Source organism: Trifolium pratense, linkage group LG6, assembly GCF_020283565.1.
Source record: "Trifolium pratense cultivar HEN17-A07 linkage group LG6, ARS_RC_1.1, whole genome shotgun sequence".
Lineage (NCBI taxonomy): Eukaryota > Viridiplantae > Streptophyta > Magnoliopsida > Fabales > Fabaceae > Trifolium > Trifolium pratense.
In genome coordinates, this window is record NC_060064.1 from 39,551,401 (window position 1) to 39,568,101 (window position 16,701).

The 16,701-nt window shown below is 31.6% G+C and overlaps 2 protein-coding genes and 1 non-coding gene across 4 annotated transcripts; 1 reads left to right on the top strand and 2 right to left on the bottom strand.

Annotated features, from left to right (window-relative positions):
• Positions 1 to 97: 97 nt before the first annotated feature.
• LOC123892489 (activator of 90 kDa heat shock protein ATPase homolog 1-like) lies at positions 98 to 3,041 on the top strand. Its single transcript, XM_045942281.1, has 3 exons — positions 98 to 1,244; positions 2,627 to 2,706; positions 2,806 to 3,041. Exons 1-3 carry the CDS (start codon positions 363 to 365, stop codon positions 2,897 to 2,899), a joined length of 1,056 nt encoding a protein of 351 aa, XP_045798237.1. The 5' UTR covers positions 98 to 362; the 3' UTR covers positions 2,900 to 3,041.
• A 9,931-nt stretch (positions 3,042 to 12,972) lies between these two features.
• Positions 12,973 to 13,054, bottom strand: TRNAS-GCU. The gene has a single exon. It is a non-coding gene; the product is annotated as a tRNA-Ser (tRNA).
• Positions 13,055 to 13,201: 147 nt separating this feature from the next.
• On the bottom strand, positions 13,202 to 16,473 carry LOC123892463 (thioredoxin-like 3-1, chloroplastic). Of its 2 annotated transcripts, XM_045942242.1 has the most exons (5): positions 15,930 to 16,465; positions 13,991 to 14,065; positions 13,682 to 13,748; positions 13,537 to 13,554; positions 13,202 to 13,442 (listed from the first exon to the last, which is right to left on the bottom strand). In XM_045942242.1, the coding sequence occupies exons 1-5, from the start codon at positions 16,226 to 16,228 to the stop codon at positions 13,344 to 13,346; spliced, it is 558 nt and encodes a 185-aa protein (XP_045798198.1). In that variant the 5' UTR covers positions 16,229 to 16,465; the 3' UTR covers positions 13,202 to 13,343. The 2 variants fall into 2 exon arrangements, with proteins under 2 accessions (XP_045798198.1, XP_045798199.1); XM_045942243.1 differs by lacking the exon at positions 13,537 to 13,554 and having other exon boundaries at positions 15,930 to 16,473.
• Between the last annotated feature and the right edge of the window lie 228 nt (positions 16,474 to 16,701).

Below are 16,701 nucleotides of genomic sequence, written 5' to 3' on the forward strand. Positions count from 1 at the left end.
AACATTATAAAAATTCTTAGAGTATTTACCGCTCATTTATTTCTACAAAGTTTGAAAAATTAAATATATTTGATTTACCAAAAAATAAAAAATAAATAGCAAGACTGAACAAAAAAAGGTGTGGCCCAAACCTTTGTTTTTGGTTGGTTGAAAACCCAATATCAAGTTTAGTTTTTTAGGTAAACGCCGCAATACTTAATCCACGTTATTCGATCCTTACTTCACTTTCTAGTTTCTAGACCCTTCCACTCACTTCCACAAATCTCCAAACCCCAAAACACAAATTCCAATTCCAAATCCAAAATTTCACTCTTTCTTCTAAACATTCACAGCTAAACCCAGCCACTAATACTCACCGTTAGATGGCGAAATACGGCGAAGGAGATAAACGGTGGATCGTAGAAGAAAGACCAGACGGAACCAACGTTCACAACTGGCACTGGTCGGAAACCAACTGTCTAGAATGGTCTAGAACCTTCTTCACCGACCTTCTTTCAAATCTCGTTATTCTTAACGGCGAAGGTAACCTCTTCATCAAAACCACCACAATTCGAAGCCTCGGCGGCGAAGCTTACATTAATATCCGTAAAGGGAAAATCATTCCAGGTTATGAAATTAACCTAACTGTTTCATGGGAAGGTGAAGCTAAAGATTCTGATGGAAATTCTTTGCATAAGGTTAATGGTAGTATTGAAATTCCTTATATTTCTGATGAAAATGCTGATGAGGATCCTGATCTTAGGGTTATTGTTGAAGATGATGGACCAATTGGGAAGAGGATTAAGGATGCTATGTTTTCGAAAGGGAAAGGTTTGATTTTGGAGAAAATTAGGGTTTGGGTTCAGAGTATGGCTAGAGGTGGTCCTGTTAAGGAAGAATTACCGGTGAAGCAGAATAATGCACCAGTGATCGTTGCGGCGGCGGTGGTGAAGAATGATTCTGTTAAGAAGGAGAGTGCGGTGGAGAAGAAGAAGGAGAAGAAGGAGGAGAGTAAGAAGGGAAGGAAGAGGATTGTGATGACGGAGAAGTTTAATTGTAGGGCGAAGGATTTGTTTGAGATATTGATGGATGAGAATAGGTGGAAGGGTTTTACGCAGAGTAATGCTAGGATTAGTAAAGAGGTTGGTGGTGAGATTAGTATTTTTGATGGGTCTGTTACTGGAAGTAATTTGGAGTTGCAAGAAGGTAAGTTGATTGTGCAGAGATGGAGATTTGGGAGTTGGAATGATGGTGATCAATCTCAGGTATGTGGTTTTGCTTCTGATTTTGATTGTGTGAAACTCTATAGTAGGTCAATTTCTTCTTGTTATTATTGATATTGCGAAGAATCGGTTTATGTAGTCTTAATTGTGGTTGAATTACAACTGTAGAGACTAGAGACATAGATAAAAATCTAATGTAGCGGTTTCAATCATGGTTATCAAATTTGAGATTCATATTGTGAATATTGTCATGAAACTATTTTTTGAATATTGTCATGAATTAAGATACATTACTGATAAAAATAATGACATTTTCAGTGTTGTCAATTGCGGAGAGCCAAAATCCTGCCACATCGGCTGTTTTGTGGCTCTGCAAATTTTCGTGGAAAAAAGCCGCCATATCGGCTAATATTTACCGAAACAGAGAGGCCAAAATCCGCTACTGATATCCGCCATATCTTCTGTTTTGTGGCTCTGCAATGCGGATTATTGCGGAAAAACCTACCATATCGGCTGATATATAACATAACAGAGAGGCCAAAATCCACCACTGATATCCGCCGTATCGGCTGTTTTGTGGCACCGCAGTAGCAGATAATTGCGGAAAACCCCGCCATATCGGCTGATATTTCCCATAACAGAGGCCAAATCCGGCACTGATATCTGCCATATTGGTTGTTTTGTGGCACTGCAATACATATCGGCTGATATTTACCATAAGATAGAGGCCAAAATCCACCACTGATATCTGCCATGGCTGATATTAGATAACACTAGACATTTTTGAGTAAAAACTAGTGCTATAGCCTATAGGTTGATCTATCATATATATGAACCTCAATAACCAAATATTCAAGTCATACATCAAATGACCAAAGAAAAATGTCTAATAGAATGTTTAGCGAGGTAACTGTGGTCTTGGTAATATTTGTTTGCTGTATGGAGTCAAATCAAGTTATGTTTAGTCCGTATCACTGTTTTAATGCAAGTATTTGATATCAAGTTCAATTTATGTTTAGTCCATATCGACAAATTATTTAATCAAATGCATATTATTTTTCTATAATTATTATCCAAATGGTACACGGCCCTGCGAATGCACGAGTCACATGGGTACCGTACTAGTTCAAGTCATAAATCAAATGACCAAAGAACAGTGGCTAATTTAATGTTGACAAAAAAAATGGTTGGATACACTAATTTTAGGTAATGATTTATATGAAAGTGCAAAGTAAATACACTAAAAATTTGTATCGATTAGGTTCAATTTTGTGTCAAATCGAGATATGACTAAAAATTTGTAAGATACTAATAACCATGGTTTAGATAACCATTGCTGACTTTGTTTTTTCAAAATCATCACCGTGTTTTAAATATTGTCATGTTGAATCAATGTATTGATGAATGATGGTTTACTTTTGCAGGTGAGGCTTGTTTTTGAGGAGCCTGAACCAGGGGTTACAGTTGTTAAGCTGACGCATACTGATGTACCTGAGGAAGATAGGTGGGTGTTTTGACTATCCGGAATGTATTTTTTGGAATGATTGGAATGTTTCTCTTGTTTTATGGGTGATTTGCTTAATATGGTTGGTTTTTTATGCAGGTATGGGAATGCTACTGTGGTGGAGAACACTGAAAGAGGATGGCGGGAACTTATTTTCCAAAGGATACGTGCTGTTTTCGGTTTTGGAATTTGAGTGTTTTTCAATTAGTCTGTCTTGCTGGATTGTAGTCTTGTAGAATTTGTGGATTTTGATATTTACTGATATTTACAAGGAAATATTTATGGATTCACATTGGATATTGAGAATTGCAATTGCAATGGTTACTATTGCATTATCTTCATAACTTTCGCTATCTTCGTATGTGCAATATAACATGTTGGTGGGAACTTGGCTACCCATTTCATAAAATTGGGTGCACTAGCCCATCCTAAGTGCCTTAAATAGAGTGGTTGAAAAAAAGTATCATTTACAATATTAATAAATTGTGATCAGTTTTCAATTGTGGTAATATGATTTCCAATATTTACAAATCCGCCCTATATAATTAAGAAATTGAGCTTCCCAAGGCGCTTATAGCTTACTCTAGTGGTATTACTATTTCCAATGACTATGTATTACATAAACAAACTGACGCAATTATTATAGCATTTCTCTTCGTTAAATTGCTTCCAAAAACTAATGGTTGGACTTGGAGTAGAGTATGGTTAATTTATATAATTTTTTTTTGCCATTCATTTATTTTCATAAATTAAATCTTCTCTAAATTCTTAGTAAAAAAAAAAAAAAACTTCTCCAAATTCTTTAAAAAAGAAAAATAAATCTCCAAAATAACTACTCCCTCCGTTTTTTTATAAGTGTCCAGTTATAATAATAATACCTAATTAAGAAAGTGAATTTTTGCACCTTATCTTCCTATTATACAATCATCTTAATTCACCAATAAAATCTTATTTTTTTGCACACTTTCAAATAAATTTATTGTTATACAAAAAAAATATATATACATCATTTCTCTCGTAACAATCCATTATTATTGGTAACAAATTATGTTGAAATCTGAGGGTGCGTTTGATTCGTAAAACAACAAGAACTAGACATAACAGCACAGGACAGAACAAGATAATACAAAACGAGACAAAATTGTACCAGAGAGATATAGGGCGATAATATTTTTATATTAAAAAACAAAATGAGTATTTTCGTATTTTTTATTGTTGTACTGTGGACAAAAAATTGTCATGTGGTTTAGTGAGGGACAAAAAATCTTGTTTTTGTTCTGTCCCTTGCTACCTAATTTGTCCAGTCACATATCAGTTTCAAATCAAACAGGATACAACAAAAATTTTCTATCGTAAACAAGGAATGAAAAAACTTTCCTATCATAAAAAAAATGAACAAACTTTATTTTTTTTTTAAAAAAAAAACTTAGTTTAAAAATAACAAGGAATGAAAAATCTTTCCTATCGTAACAAGGAATGAAATGGATTTTATTTTTGCAAAAAAGATATAAATAAGTTTTTCGTCCCTTTTGTCAAAAAAATAAAAAAGTTTTTCGTTCCTAAGAATAAAGCAAATTTTGATTTTAAATCTTAGAAATAAAAGTGAGATGTTTTCAAGAAAAATTGTTCTTATTTTTAGTTTTTAATGGACAAATTTTTGAATTTTTTTAACATAATGTATAGACAAAATATAAAGACATTTTAAATTTAAAAGATTATAACATTGACATTAAAATGAATATAAATTAGTCATTAGGGACTAAAAACAAAACAGAAAATTTTGTAAGAATGAAAATATCACATTTATTGGCAGAAAAGAAAAGAAAGGAAAAGAAAGACAGAAAATTACAAAGACAGAAAAGAAAGGAACCTTATTGGCTTTGGGGTTCCTTGGCCCTCCTTGCCTACTCGTTAGAGTTCTCCTAACTCTTTTTTTAGTATAACTATTGTTGAGTGATTTATGAATGAATAATAGTGAAGGAGGAAGGCTCTATTTATAGTTTTTTAGCTGGATTTGGGATTTTTCTGCGCGTCCACCGCACCCATCGTGGCCACGATGACGTGTAATGTTGCCTCATCGTGGCCACGATGGATCATATTGTGGTACGACGGAAGATCTTCTCCAGATTTTCTGTTTTCTTCAACCGCCTTTCATCGTGCCACGATGACAAGTCATCATGGTACGATGGTAAAGATTTGTTGTAGATTTTCTTCAATTTAAACCGCCTTCTCATCGCGCTACGCTGGATCTCATTGTAGGTACGATGGATTGCGCTGTTTATTATCCTTTTTTTGTTGCTTTTTCCACTTTTCTTGCTTCTGGGCCAAATAACTTCACTTTTCCAGGTATTTGCTTGCTTTTGGGCTTCAATTGCTATTAGAACTACCCTAAATTGCTACTAAAAACAATATAGAATTTACAATTACTTTCTGTTGATGGAGTCCTTACATATTATTTTATAGTATTTAAAAAAATAAAGATTTGGTCAATTTTTGGAGACGCCCCCTGCCCGTATTGGATTGAGTTTGAGTAGTACTCCCTCCGTCCCGAATTATAAGAGAAAATAAAAAAATCACACTTATTAAGAAAAAGTAAAACATGAGAATTTGAAATATGTTTTTATGGGTTTTCCTTGGAATAAGTTGCATAGGAAGATGTAAAAGTAATTTTTATTGGTTGTTATTTATTGAGAAAATGGTAGAGAGAGAAAATTAAATGCAATTTGCATTTAATTTTATGAGAATAAGGAAAAAACATTCTTGAAAATGACTTTCTCCCATATAATTTGGGACAAAAAAAATGGATTTTTTTCCCTTATAATTTGGGACGGAGGGAGTATATTTATAGCCGTTTTTAAATAGAATTTTTAGCCCGACCCTAAAAAGTCATGTGGTAGTTGGGGCCGATCTAAATAACCCATTTTGACGGTTACAATGAATCTTATTGTCAAAAAAATAAATTATTCAGTGAATCTAATAAAGTTTTTTTTTTATAATAGTAATTGAAATTTTTTTTAACACAATAGTAATTGAAAGTTTGTACATGGATTTAATGAATTTAAATATAATATTGTCTTTTATAAAATCCACTTGGTTGGTTTAGTGGTGTTGACTTAAGTCCTCCTCTCAAGGTCTCAGGTTCGATTTCCCTGGTGCCAATTTAGGTGGGTTAACTCCATACAGAAAAAAAATCTAGTTTTAAATAGGGGCTCCCGTAAGTGAGCGGTGAGATTGATCCCATTGAATTAATCAGTCGTAGGCCTGGACACCAAGTGTTTTTTTAAAAAAAATATAAATAAATACATGGATTTAAAATTATCTTTCAATTAACCTGTTTTACTTAGTTTTAATAATTTTAAATGAATTATTGCAACTTACTTACGGCAACAATAATATAACGAGAGGATCCGGAAAATAATAATAATAATTCACACCAACAATAATAATAATAATAATAATAATAATAATAATAATAATAATAATAATAATAATAAGGAAAATGCTAAACAGTGCCCCCGGGGCACTAGTTAAGCATGTTAAAATAGAAATTATGTCTCGAAATACGTGCATTCAATGTCTCAAAAGTATAAAAAGTTGTCTTTTCAATATAAATTTTATATTTTATTTCCTTTTTAGGTATGCTTAACAAGTGCCCCGGGGGCACTGTTTAGCATGACCCTAATAATAATAATAATAATAATAATAATAATAATAATAATAATAATAATAATGAAAGGTGAAGAATGCAGAGGACTAAATAATGTTGTCATATGATAAAGGGGTGTTCCCCGTTTGTTTGTTCATAAAATAAATAGTATTGTACTGTGATATGCTAAAGTTTATTAAAAGGAAAAAGCTTATAAAAAAATGTGTATGCAAAAATAATGTTGGGGAGAATAAGTGCTTTGGAAATATTTCGTAAAAAAAAATGTGCTTTGGAAACATAAAGTTTGTTGTCAATAAAAAAATTGAACATTAATGTAAAAGGGGTTAAAATACAATTACATAAAATACATTACTAATATTAAGAATTACACAAATTTTTAAGTGGAATGGAGTTTCACCATTATGGTTTTGACAAGTCAGATGGGCTACTCTACCCAATTCATTGGGATGGGTAGTTAAGAATTTGCCTAACATGTTTCTTTTCTTTTTTTTAAAAAGCCATATAACATGTTTCTTATTCTGTTTAGTTACTTTGAATATGGATTGTGTGTTGTTACTTTATTCCTGTAACAATCATCTTGAGCAAAGGGGTAAATAGGTTTTCGACTGAATGCTATATATCTTGAACTTGAACTATGAAATGAAGTACAGCTGACTGAACTGTATTGGAAATGTATGTCGTACCGCGTAGATGCTGGTGATAACATGTACTAGGCCAAAAGTGATCATCAGATTATTTATTTGTGCTTTCGTGTTCATGGTGGTTCTGATTTGTTGTTGGCTTGGTATCAAACATTTTCTCAAGGCATTTGAGAGGCTTATTACTTATTAGCTAAACTGTGATTGGAATAAATGTATCATGAATGCCATTCATTAGTGACTACCTAAACACAGCCTCATCTGGTTTCATGTTTTTTGGACTTGGTGCAAATTCATGTTTGTTTCCGTATCCTACTTGTGCTTTCTGGAATTTTTTTTTCTACCCCAACAATTGTCAATCTACCCCAACATTAATTTTGAATGGACGAATTTGTCCTCATATATAAACTAAAACTTTGAAGAAAAAAATTTGGTTACCGGAACACTTTGAAAAAAGTGTTCTGATATGTAAATTTTTTTTTACCTGAACACTTTGAAAAAAAGTGTGTGTGTTGGTATGTAAAATTTTTCCAAATTTATTTTGTTACCTACACACTTTGGAAAAAAGTGATCAGGATTGTAAAATTTTTTCTATTTTTTTTTACCTGAACACTTTGAAAAAAAGTGTGTAGGTATATAAATTAAAAAAAAAATTAGAAAAATTTTATATACTTGAACACTTTTCTAAAGTGTGTAGGTAACAAAATAAATTTGGAAAATTTTACATACTTACACACTTTTTTTCAAAGTGTTCAGGTAAAAAAAAATTTACATATGAGAACACTTTTTTTAAAGTGTTCCGGTAACCAAATTTTTTTCTTCAGGGTTTTAGTTTATATATGAGGGTAAATTTGTCCATTCAAAATTAATGTTGGGGTAGATTGACAATTGTTGGGGTAGAAAAAAAAATGCCTGCTTTCTACATACTCCATCCATGGGGTTGGTTGTTTGCTGTGTGAAAATAAATACTGTTATTCTTAAATCTGTTGATTGCTGCTACTCAACTCTGATCAATTAATTAAAAAATTGCTTAAATATATTTAACTTCTTATATCTAAATATCCCTGATACAAAATACGTGTACATTTTTACTTAATTTTGAATAAACATTTTACTTGATTATTTCAAACACACCGTTTCGGTAAGCTCTTTCACTTTTTCGGTTTGTTAAATTTACCGGAATACTTTTCAAAAAGTGTTCAGGTTTGTATAATTTTAACAATTGTTTAAAACATTTTACCGGAACACTTCAAAAAACGTGTTCAGGTATGTAATTTTTTTAAAAAATTTTGTTTTGTTACCAAAACACTTTGTACGTGTTCGGGTTTGTACGTGTTCCGGTTTGTACGTGTTCCGATATATGTAAAAGAAGATTTCTTTATTTACAACATATTCGAAAGAATTCACATAATCAAGCAGCAATCATGAAGAAATAATGCAAGGCTAGCACCCCATCAGATGCAGTGATAATTGAATTCAAATTAGAATAAGTTTGATGACCAGATCTCATCCTTTCTTTCAATTCCCATCTCCCAAATCCAATCGTGTGCTGTGCACCTCACGCCCACACTCTCACTGTTTCTTATATATATATAACTAGTTCTTCTACCAGTGTGATGCATGGACAAAATTTGATCGAGTTATATATTTCAATAATTTCTTTTAAAAAATTGACAATGAAAAAGAATAATAATTTTTTTTTTTTTAATGAATAATAACAATTTTTTAAGTCAATAGTTAGTATTGTAAATTGTTGACTGAATTAAAGTTTGATAATTATTCCCATAATTGTTTAAACAACTTTAACGTCCTGAATATGATGAGTATGATAAAAGGCCGGGCAAAATAAGATATTTGTATCATATTATGTTTCAATTTAATGTTTGATTAGATAACATAATAGAATAAATTAATCCTAAAACAGTATAACTTATTCTATCATATTTATGTAATTATAACTTTTATCCTAAATGAATGTGAACTTGGTCAATATAATAAGAAATAAGTTACTAATTTTTCCTATAAAATAAATTATAAAAATTAACCTATAATCAAATATAAATTTATTTTGGAACTGCGATAGGTAGGAAGATGAAACCACTTGATGTCAGAACTGACCCCGAACCAGACTAAATCAGTGGTAAAAACAAAAATAAAATAAAAATTAAATGAGTTATTTTAGAATGATGCGGATCAACTATCGTTCTCTAAATTGTTTGGTTCAATATTTGATGACTTTAAATTGTTGTTTGTGTATTAGCATAGGTGACTTTTAACATTGCAAATTCTAAGCTTAGAATACATGGTTTTTTTTTTTTTGGACTAAAAAATACATGGGTTTTTAACATTGCAATTCTTGTTCAATCCCTTGCACACGTTGTGCTTGGTTCATAAGCTTTTAATTCAATTTACCTTTTCAAAATAAAACAAAAAAAAGTTGGTTGAAGAGGTAAAGTTACATGTTTACAGTATCCATTTTTCAGAAATATGAATCAACTATCATTCTTCTATGAAAAATGGAGCACCTATTTTGATTCATTAAACACATTGAATTTCTTTTAGCTTTGTATACTTACCGTGGTTATGGAATGCTTATGCAATAGATTAATTAGTTGAAGAATGAGGCACTTAATACAATAGTACTTGTATTAGCTTGCCAAAAAAAAAAGTAGTTGTATAGTAATACATTTATAGATCTAAAATACTCCTATGAAACATGCAGAGAGACCAATATCAAACCCATTGGCAATGGAATGAAGTTGTCTACAAATTCCAAGAGAAATGGTTCAATAAAATAAATAAAATGAGGAGTAGTAAAAAGGCAGTATGCATTAAAATTGGTCATTCACAATCTTAAGTGAGTGGGCATTATATAGTACCAGTGTGAGTAATAAAGCAAGGGTGGTGCAATGATAGTTTAAAGGGCCTAATTTGCAGTGCATTTTAATCGACTATAAAAAAAATGAAGAATTTGGGGAAATGAACAATTTGGATCCGGATTGGGAAACGAATGGTTTCTTGATGGGTGTTGTGAATGGAGTTAATGGAAATTAATTAATGACAATTAATTTTATTTTATTTTTTTAGAAAAGAAGTTGGGATTGGGATTACCTGCAGTTGAACTCAACTGCAGGCCCACACAGTAGAACAAATTTAAGGGTTTTTTGGAAAAAGAAGGAAGGTGGGTAGCAGAGTACTTAGGCGGGATAATACAAAAGTTTTGGCTCCAAATCAATGTTAACAATGTATCCTGTCTTAATATATAAAGGATATGTCAGATTCACAGAAAAATCAACAACCAAGTCGTTTGCAGAAACGAGCTCCTTCCTCCTTACAAATCAACCGTTCTCTTGATTGGAACGTCGCCATCCTTCTCCTTTCCCCTTTAGCATCTTCTGGTAACAAAGCAAAATTTCAGAAAATTTTTAGACACCTGAACACTTTTTTTCAAGTGTTCCGGTAGAATGTTTTAAACGGTTGTCAAAATTATACAAACCGGAACATATTTTTGGGAAGTGTTTCGGTAAATTTAACAAACCGGAAAAGTGGAAGAGCTTACCAGAACAACATTCATCGGAAAATTTGAGTAAAAAAAACAATAAAAAATAGTATAGTAAAATAAGGGTAGAATAAGAATAAAGGAAAATGCTAAACAGTGCTCCCGGGGCACTAGTTAAGGATACAAATATAGAAGTTTTATCTCGTAAATTGTGCATTCAATGTTTTAATGATGTGAAAAGTTATTCTCTCTCATCATTAACTTTATCATTTATTTCCTTTTTTAGTATGCTTAACTAGTGCCCCAGGGGCATTGTTTAGCATGACCCTATTTTAAAATACGTAGGGTAAAGGGTTATTAAATGTAAGGGTAGAAAAAAAAAAAATTCTTAACTCAAACTCAATATCAGCCCATAGTAAGTAGGTAAGGCTTATCACCTTGAGTTATAGAAGGTAAAAAGTATAAATCTCTTTGGGACTGTTGTGCACTATTTAAACTAATAAAAATTCCCCTTATTTTTCAATTTAAAAATAAATAAACATTAGGTTTTTATTTTTTTGGCCTGAAAAATTAGACTATTTTTGGGATACCGGTGGGAGCTAATCCAAGAAGATTATCTACGTGGAGGCTAGTGGTAGAGTCCATGACAAAACGGCTAAGCAACTGGAACGGTTGTCATCTTTCAATTGGAGGTAGAGTAACTTTGTTAAATTTTGTGCTCTCTAGTTTACCGCTATATTTTTTTTCTTTTTTTAAGGCACCCAAAGGAGTCATCAAACAGCTTGTAAAAATACAACGTAATTTTTTGTGGGGTGGAGGTTTGGATGAGAAAAAATTATGTTGGATTAAATGAGAGTATGTGTGTTTGCCAAAGGAGAAGGGAGGTTTATGGGTGAAAGATTTAGAGTTGTTTAATCAAGCTTTGTTGAGTAAATGGAGGTGGAGATGTGTTGGAAATATTGATGCGGTATGGTATGATCTTTTGAAACACTGGTATGGTAAATAATTTCGTAACTTGCTGAGTTGGGACGGTGTATATCCGAGTTCTAAAGACTCAATTTGGTGACGTGATGTGGTGAAGACGGGGGAATTAGATGGCAAGTTCTGGTTTTGTAAAAATGTGAGTAGCATATTAGGTGATGGCAATAATATTTGATTTTGGAAAGAAAAGTGGTGTGGAGAGGTTCCTTTTCGACAACTTTTCCCTAATTTATTTGGTAAGGAATCTGATCCTAATGTTGAGGTAGCTAAGCAGCTGATTGGTAATAGCACAAATAGACGGTGGTGTTGGTCTTGGTGTGGTGAATTAACAACAAATGAAGAGGAGGAATTGTGGGGTCTGCAACATTTACTTCTTGATGTGGCACTGGTGGGAGAAAGCAAGGATAAATGAAGATGAATACCGGAAAGTTCTGGACTATTTTTCGTAAAATCTGCTTATTCTTTGTTGCTGGATGAGAGAGTTATGCAGGGTCTAAACCCTTCGATGTTAGCAGCTTTGCAGTCTCTTTGGGAAAACGATATACCTTCAAAAGTAAGTGTCTTTGGATGGAAATTGCTACTCGAGAAATTGCCTACAAGAGCAGCCCTTGCTTCTAGAGGTATTTTAACTAGTTTACATGAGTTATCTCGTGTTTTTTGTTTCAATGAGGTAGAGGACACAATCCACATATTTTTTTCAAATGTCATTTTATGCAACAAGTTTGGAGAAGAATTTTTAATTGGATGGGATGTGCTTTTTATCATTATGATGTGGGGTGGAAGCACTTCAATTTTTTTTGGAGATATTGTGAAATCTAAAAGGGGATTAAAAGTAAAACACTTGATTTGGCTCGCGACAACGTGGTGTGCTTGGGAGTTAAGAAACAACATTGTTTTTAGGGGTGCTATAGCAGATTTGCCTTTGTTAGTAGATCAAATTAAGCTCATTTCTTGGTTTTGGTTCATATGCCATTTGGATAGATTTAACACTTTCTTGTATTCTTATTGGTGTGCTAATCCCTTAGAATGTATTCTTAATATCTAAGGGTTTATCTTTGTATCGTAAGGATCTGAGTACTCCTTATAGTTCTTATTAATACAAATTTTGATTATAAAAAAAAACATACGCATTATAAAAAAAAACAAATATTTAACTTCTATCTTCTTTCTTTTGTTTTTGATAATTTAACTTCTATCTTTGTCAAAAAAAAAAAAAAAAACTTGTACCAGTTGGCTGTAAAAAGTTTTATCATAATTAATCTCTTTGTTCTGTTAGTCAATTTAAAATTTGTGGAAGGTTTAGGTTTATGCATAATGGAAATAATATTTGTTTGTTTAAGAAAAAATTAACGATATGATTGAATCTGAAATCCTAATTAACTGTACTTAGCACTAGTTTTGGATCGAAAATTATTGGCCCATCTTATTTGGATTGGCGAGATAGCATAGCTAATGTAATATGCGAATTGCAAAAAATCTTGCGTCGCCTGAGAGATTCGAACTCTCGCGGGGAAACCCCATGTACTTAGCAGGCACACGCCTTAACCACTCGGCCAAAGCGACTTTTAATAATGTGGTAAATATAAACATATAAATATCGCATATTCTGAGGTTGTTTTTTTTGCTATGTGTAAAATACAAAGAAATATTTATTGTGTTTGCTGTGAAAATATAGAGAATTTTTTTATCAAATGATTAACAAGTAGGGAGTGAAAATAAGCCCCCTTTGTTTTATATATGATAATATGATACACAAAATAAAAATATTAGAACATTATATTTTAACATACATTTTTTGGTATTTTGGGGAGGGAGTAAAATGAGGAAAAATTAATTAGAAGACATCATATACTCATAAGTAAATTTGGATCATTTCTCTGACTTCTTCAAGGACCTGCCAGACCTGATGGCCTCCAATTATTTCTGATCTCATTTCACCATCTTTCCAAAGCTGCAAACAATTCAATTATTATTACCTTTTATTTTTCCATATGTTCTTTAATTGTGGATGTGTGTATAAAGATTAATTTAATTTTAGAACTCACCTGAATTGTTGGCATTTTCTGGTATGCAAAAAAAATAAATAAAATAAACAATGTGAAAATGAGCATATAGAAGAATGTAACAAAAATTTACCAAAAAATATGTAACCAAATATTAGCAGAAATTATCAAGCATATATTTACTTACAGAGATGTTGCCACGCTTAACTAGAGTTTGAGGTACTTTATTGACATCCACATAATAAAATTTGGCTCTGAAGCAATAAAAAAAATAAAAAATAAAATAAATCAGTAGCAATAGTGAGTTTGTTACAAATAAATTACATTGCATATTTAAATTCCCATTAGTGGTTAATTTTATCTTATAGTAAATATGTAGCTAAGGCTGAATTGACTTGATATTATTTTGCTTTGAAAGAAATAATTGATCAAGTTAATTAAGTAAAATGTAATTAAAGAGACATGTGAATGAAAAAGATATTAGTGATTAGTTTACTTGGTATCGAATTCAGCTGCTAATTTTTCCAATTTGGGCTTCAAATATATGCACTTCCTGCACCAAGCAGCCATCCTACATTCATGACACAAAAGTAAAACAAGTAATCAAATTAACAATTCTACCTGCAAAATTATGCATTACACCTTTTACTCATCTATACCAAATTGCCAATGTATAAAGGGGATACAAGATTTTGGAGTAATTTTCTTCTTATAGTTTCAATATATACTTGGTTCAACTTTTAGAGTACTAAAATTGATTTCAGAGTAGTAGAATAAAATTTGTCTCTATAATTGATTATAATGTATAGCTAAGATTTGTAGCTTTTAGCTCAAAATGTGACTCTAACACTCAAATTTATTGTTCAGTGCATTTTTATAGATATATCTACTAAATCTATCTTGCCTAGGTACGGGTACGGTACCGGTATCCGGTACCGGTACTAGTACGCGGTACGACATTTTTAGAAAATTTAAGGTACGGGTACGTTAATATAAAATATTAGAAAAATTATTTTTAAGTGAATTATTATCATCATACTTTGAAGATTTAATTTTTTTTGTCCATCGTCTCAACTGTTTTCATAAAAAATGAGAGATAATTGAAATATAATAAAAAATTATAATATTTTAAGAGATTTTTCAACAGGCAATATGTTTTTTCCATATTCATCATCATAATTCAACCAAATAAAAATGAGTACGAAATCGGTGCGTACCATACGAGTACCATTGAGTATCCGGTACTGATACATACCCGACACAGGTACTTTACGATTTTAGGAGTACTCATGCTACATAGATCTAAATTAATATCAATTATATAAACCCACTTGGGGTTGGTCGAGTGGTGTTGGCTTGGGTCCTTGGAGTATGCTTCTCTCAAGGTCTCAGATTCGATTCCCACTGGTGCCAATTTCGGTGGGCTAAGTCCATACGGAGCAAAAAAAAAACTCTGGCTTTAAATGGGGCCCCCGCAAGTGGGCGGTGGGATTGGTCCTTAGATTAGTCGGTCCTAAGGCCGGATACCAAGTTTTCAAAAAATATCAATTATATAAAAACCAATTTTCATCACTATATATTATTTTTTTATTAGAGAGATGCAACATAAACTTTTCAGGAGGTCAATTTTTCATCACTATAAAACCAAAACAACCTTATAAAATACAAATACAAATAAAAAAACAAATGAAGTGGGTATTTCAAAATTGTGGGCATTTCATTGGTTAATATAGTCATGAGGTAGCAACCAATGATAAATATTTGACTGTAATCTTAAGACATGGAGTTTAAACTTCATGAGACACTTTCTTCTAAAAAATGTCAGTAATGTTGGATTATTAAATAATTTCTTTATTTCCCATTTTTAAAAATGTATGTGGAGGTGTTGTTTGTACAGACTGTGACAAAATATCTTCAAAATATCTAGCTACAGTCATTTTCACTACACAATAACTTGGATTAGATCCAATCCAAGGATAAGATAGAAGAAAAAAGCTACACCGCCTCATATTTAGAGTAACTTAAACTTAGTAATTTAAATTTTTAATTTTTTTGTGACAAATAAATTTTTTAAATATTAAACACCGAGGTTGGTAAAATTACGGTAACCATGTGAGTTTAGTTCAGTTATTAGAGACCATATTATATATGCAGGAGTTAATGTTCAAACCTCGAACACCCCACTGAGATGAAATTTCTAGCCACTAATTTTTTTTACCCTAATAGTGTAACTTGTCACAAACATTAAATTGAATCCTATGTACATTTGAACTTCTAAATATAAACAAAGTTAGTGTCCCAAATCCATGATGAAATTAACTGTGACCATATATGAAATGATACATATATGTGATTTAATTCTATAAGAAAAAAAAAATCAAGCAACATAATTTATTGAATATAAAAAAGAGAGATTATTCAAGATTGAAATATACCAGTCAATAATGACAAGATCAGAGTTTTGTTGAGCATGAACAAGAATTCGATCAAGCTGTTCAGAATCATTAATAGGTTCCATTTCTATCTTTTCTGGTCTTGACAAATCTGGCCAAGCTTCTACACGCAAATTTCTTCTTCTAATCTTGTTTTGTTTTTTAATCAATATGTTCTCAAAACAACTCTTGCGCAAAAACAGAGAATCTTTGCCACTTACAAAACACTGAGGAATATACTTTTCATCTCTCTGGTAAATTTCTTTGTATATGAAATGTGAATATGTTCCTATAATAGACATACCCTTTTGCACTGCAAGACAAAATCACAAGATAATGATTATGATTCTGATGATTATGACTAATTAAGGACTAAAAATGAAATTATTAATTCTGGGTGTTTTGATGAACAAGGCATGGAATTAATAAAGAGAATTGTGTGGAATTTTCGTTGGTTTTTGGAGGATGTGTGAAGCATTGAATGGAAGAAAAAAATAAGGAAAGGAAAATTGTTATTAAATATATATTTAAAAACATGGCGCAAGTTGAAGAAAGCTTATCCAAAAGAGGAGGATATAAAAATTATATTTTGAGAGACAGATATGAGAAGGAAAACATTACTGGGTCCACTCACGGCACAAATAAAGCAACAATGCCTCTAAGTGAGTTTAATTAAGTTGATAGAATATTATAATTATATGTGAAGAAGTTGAAGTTCGAATCTCGGACATCAATATTACTTATTTATTTTTAAGGTAAAAATTTTAACTATTAA

Excerpts from the sequence above, each read along its gene's own strand:
- LOC123892489 (XM_045942281.1), top strand. The coding sequence starts at position 363 with ATGGCGAAATACGGCGAAGGAGATAAACGGTGGATCGTAGAAGAAAGA. Across the intron at positions 1,245-2,626 it reads ATGATGGTGATCAATCTCAG|GTGAGGCTTGTTTTTGAGGA; the intron begins GTATGTGGTTTT and ends TTACTTTTGCAG. Across the intron at positions 2,707-2,805 it reads GATGTACCTGAGGAAGATAG|GTATGGGAATGCTACTGTGG; the intron begins GTGGGTGTTTTG and ends TTTTTTATGCAG.
- LOC123892463 (XM_045942242.1), bottom strand. The coding sequence starts at position 16,228 with ATGTCTATTATAGGAACATATTCACATTTCATATACAAAGAAATTTAC. Across the intron at positions 14,066-15,929 it reads GATCTTGTCATTATTGACTG|GATGGCTGCTTGGTGCAGGA; the intron begins GTATATTTCAAT and ends TCATGAATGTAG. Across the intron at positions 13,749-13,990 it reads GCAGCTGAATTCGATACCAA|AGCCAAATTTTATTATGTGG; the intron begins GTAAACTAATCA and ends TTATTGCTTCAG.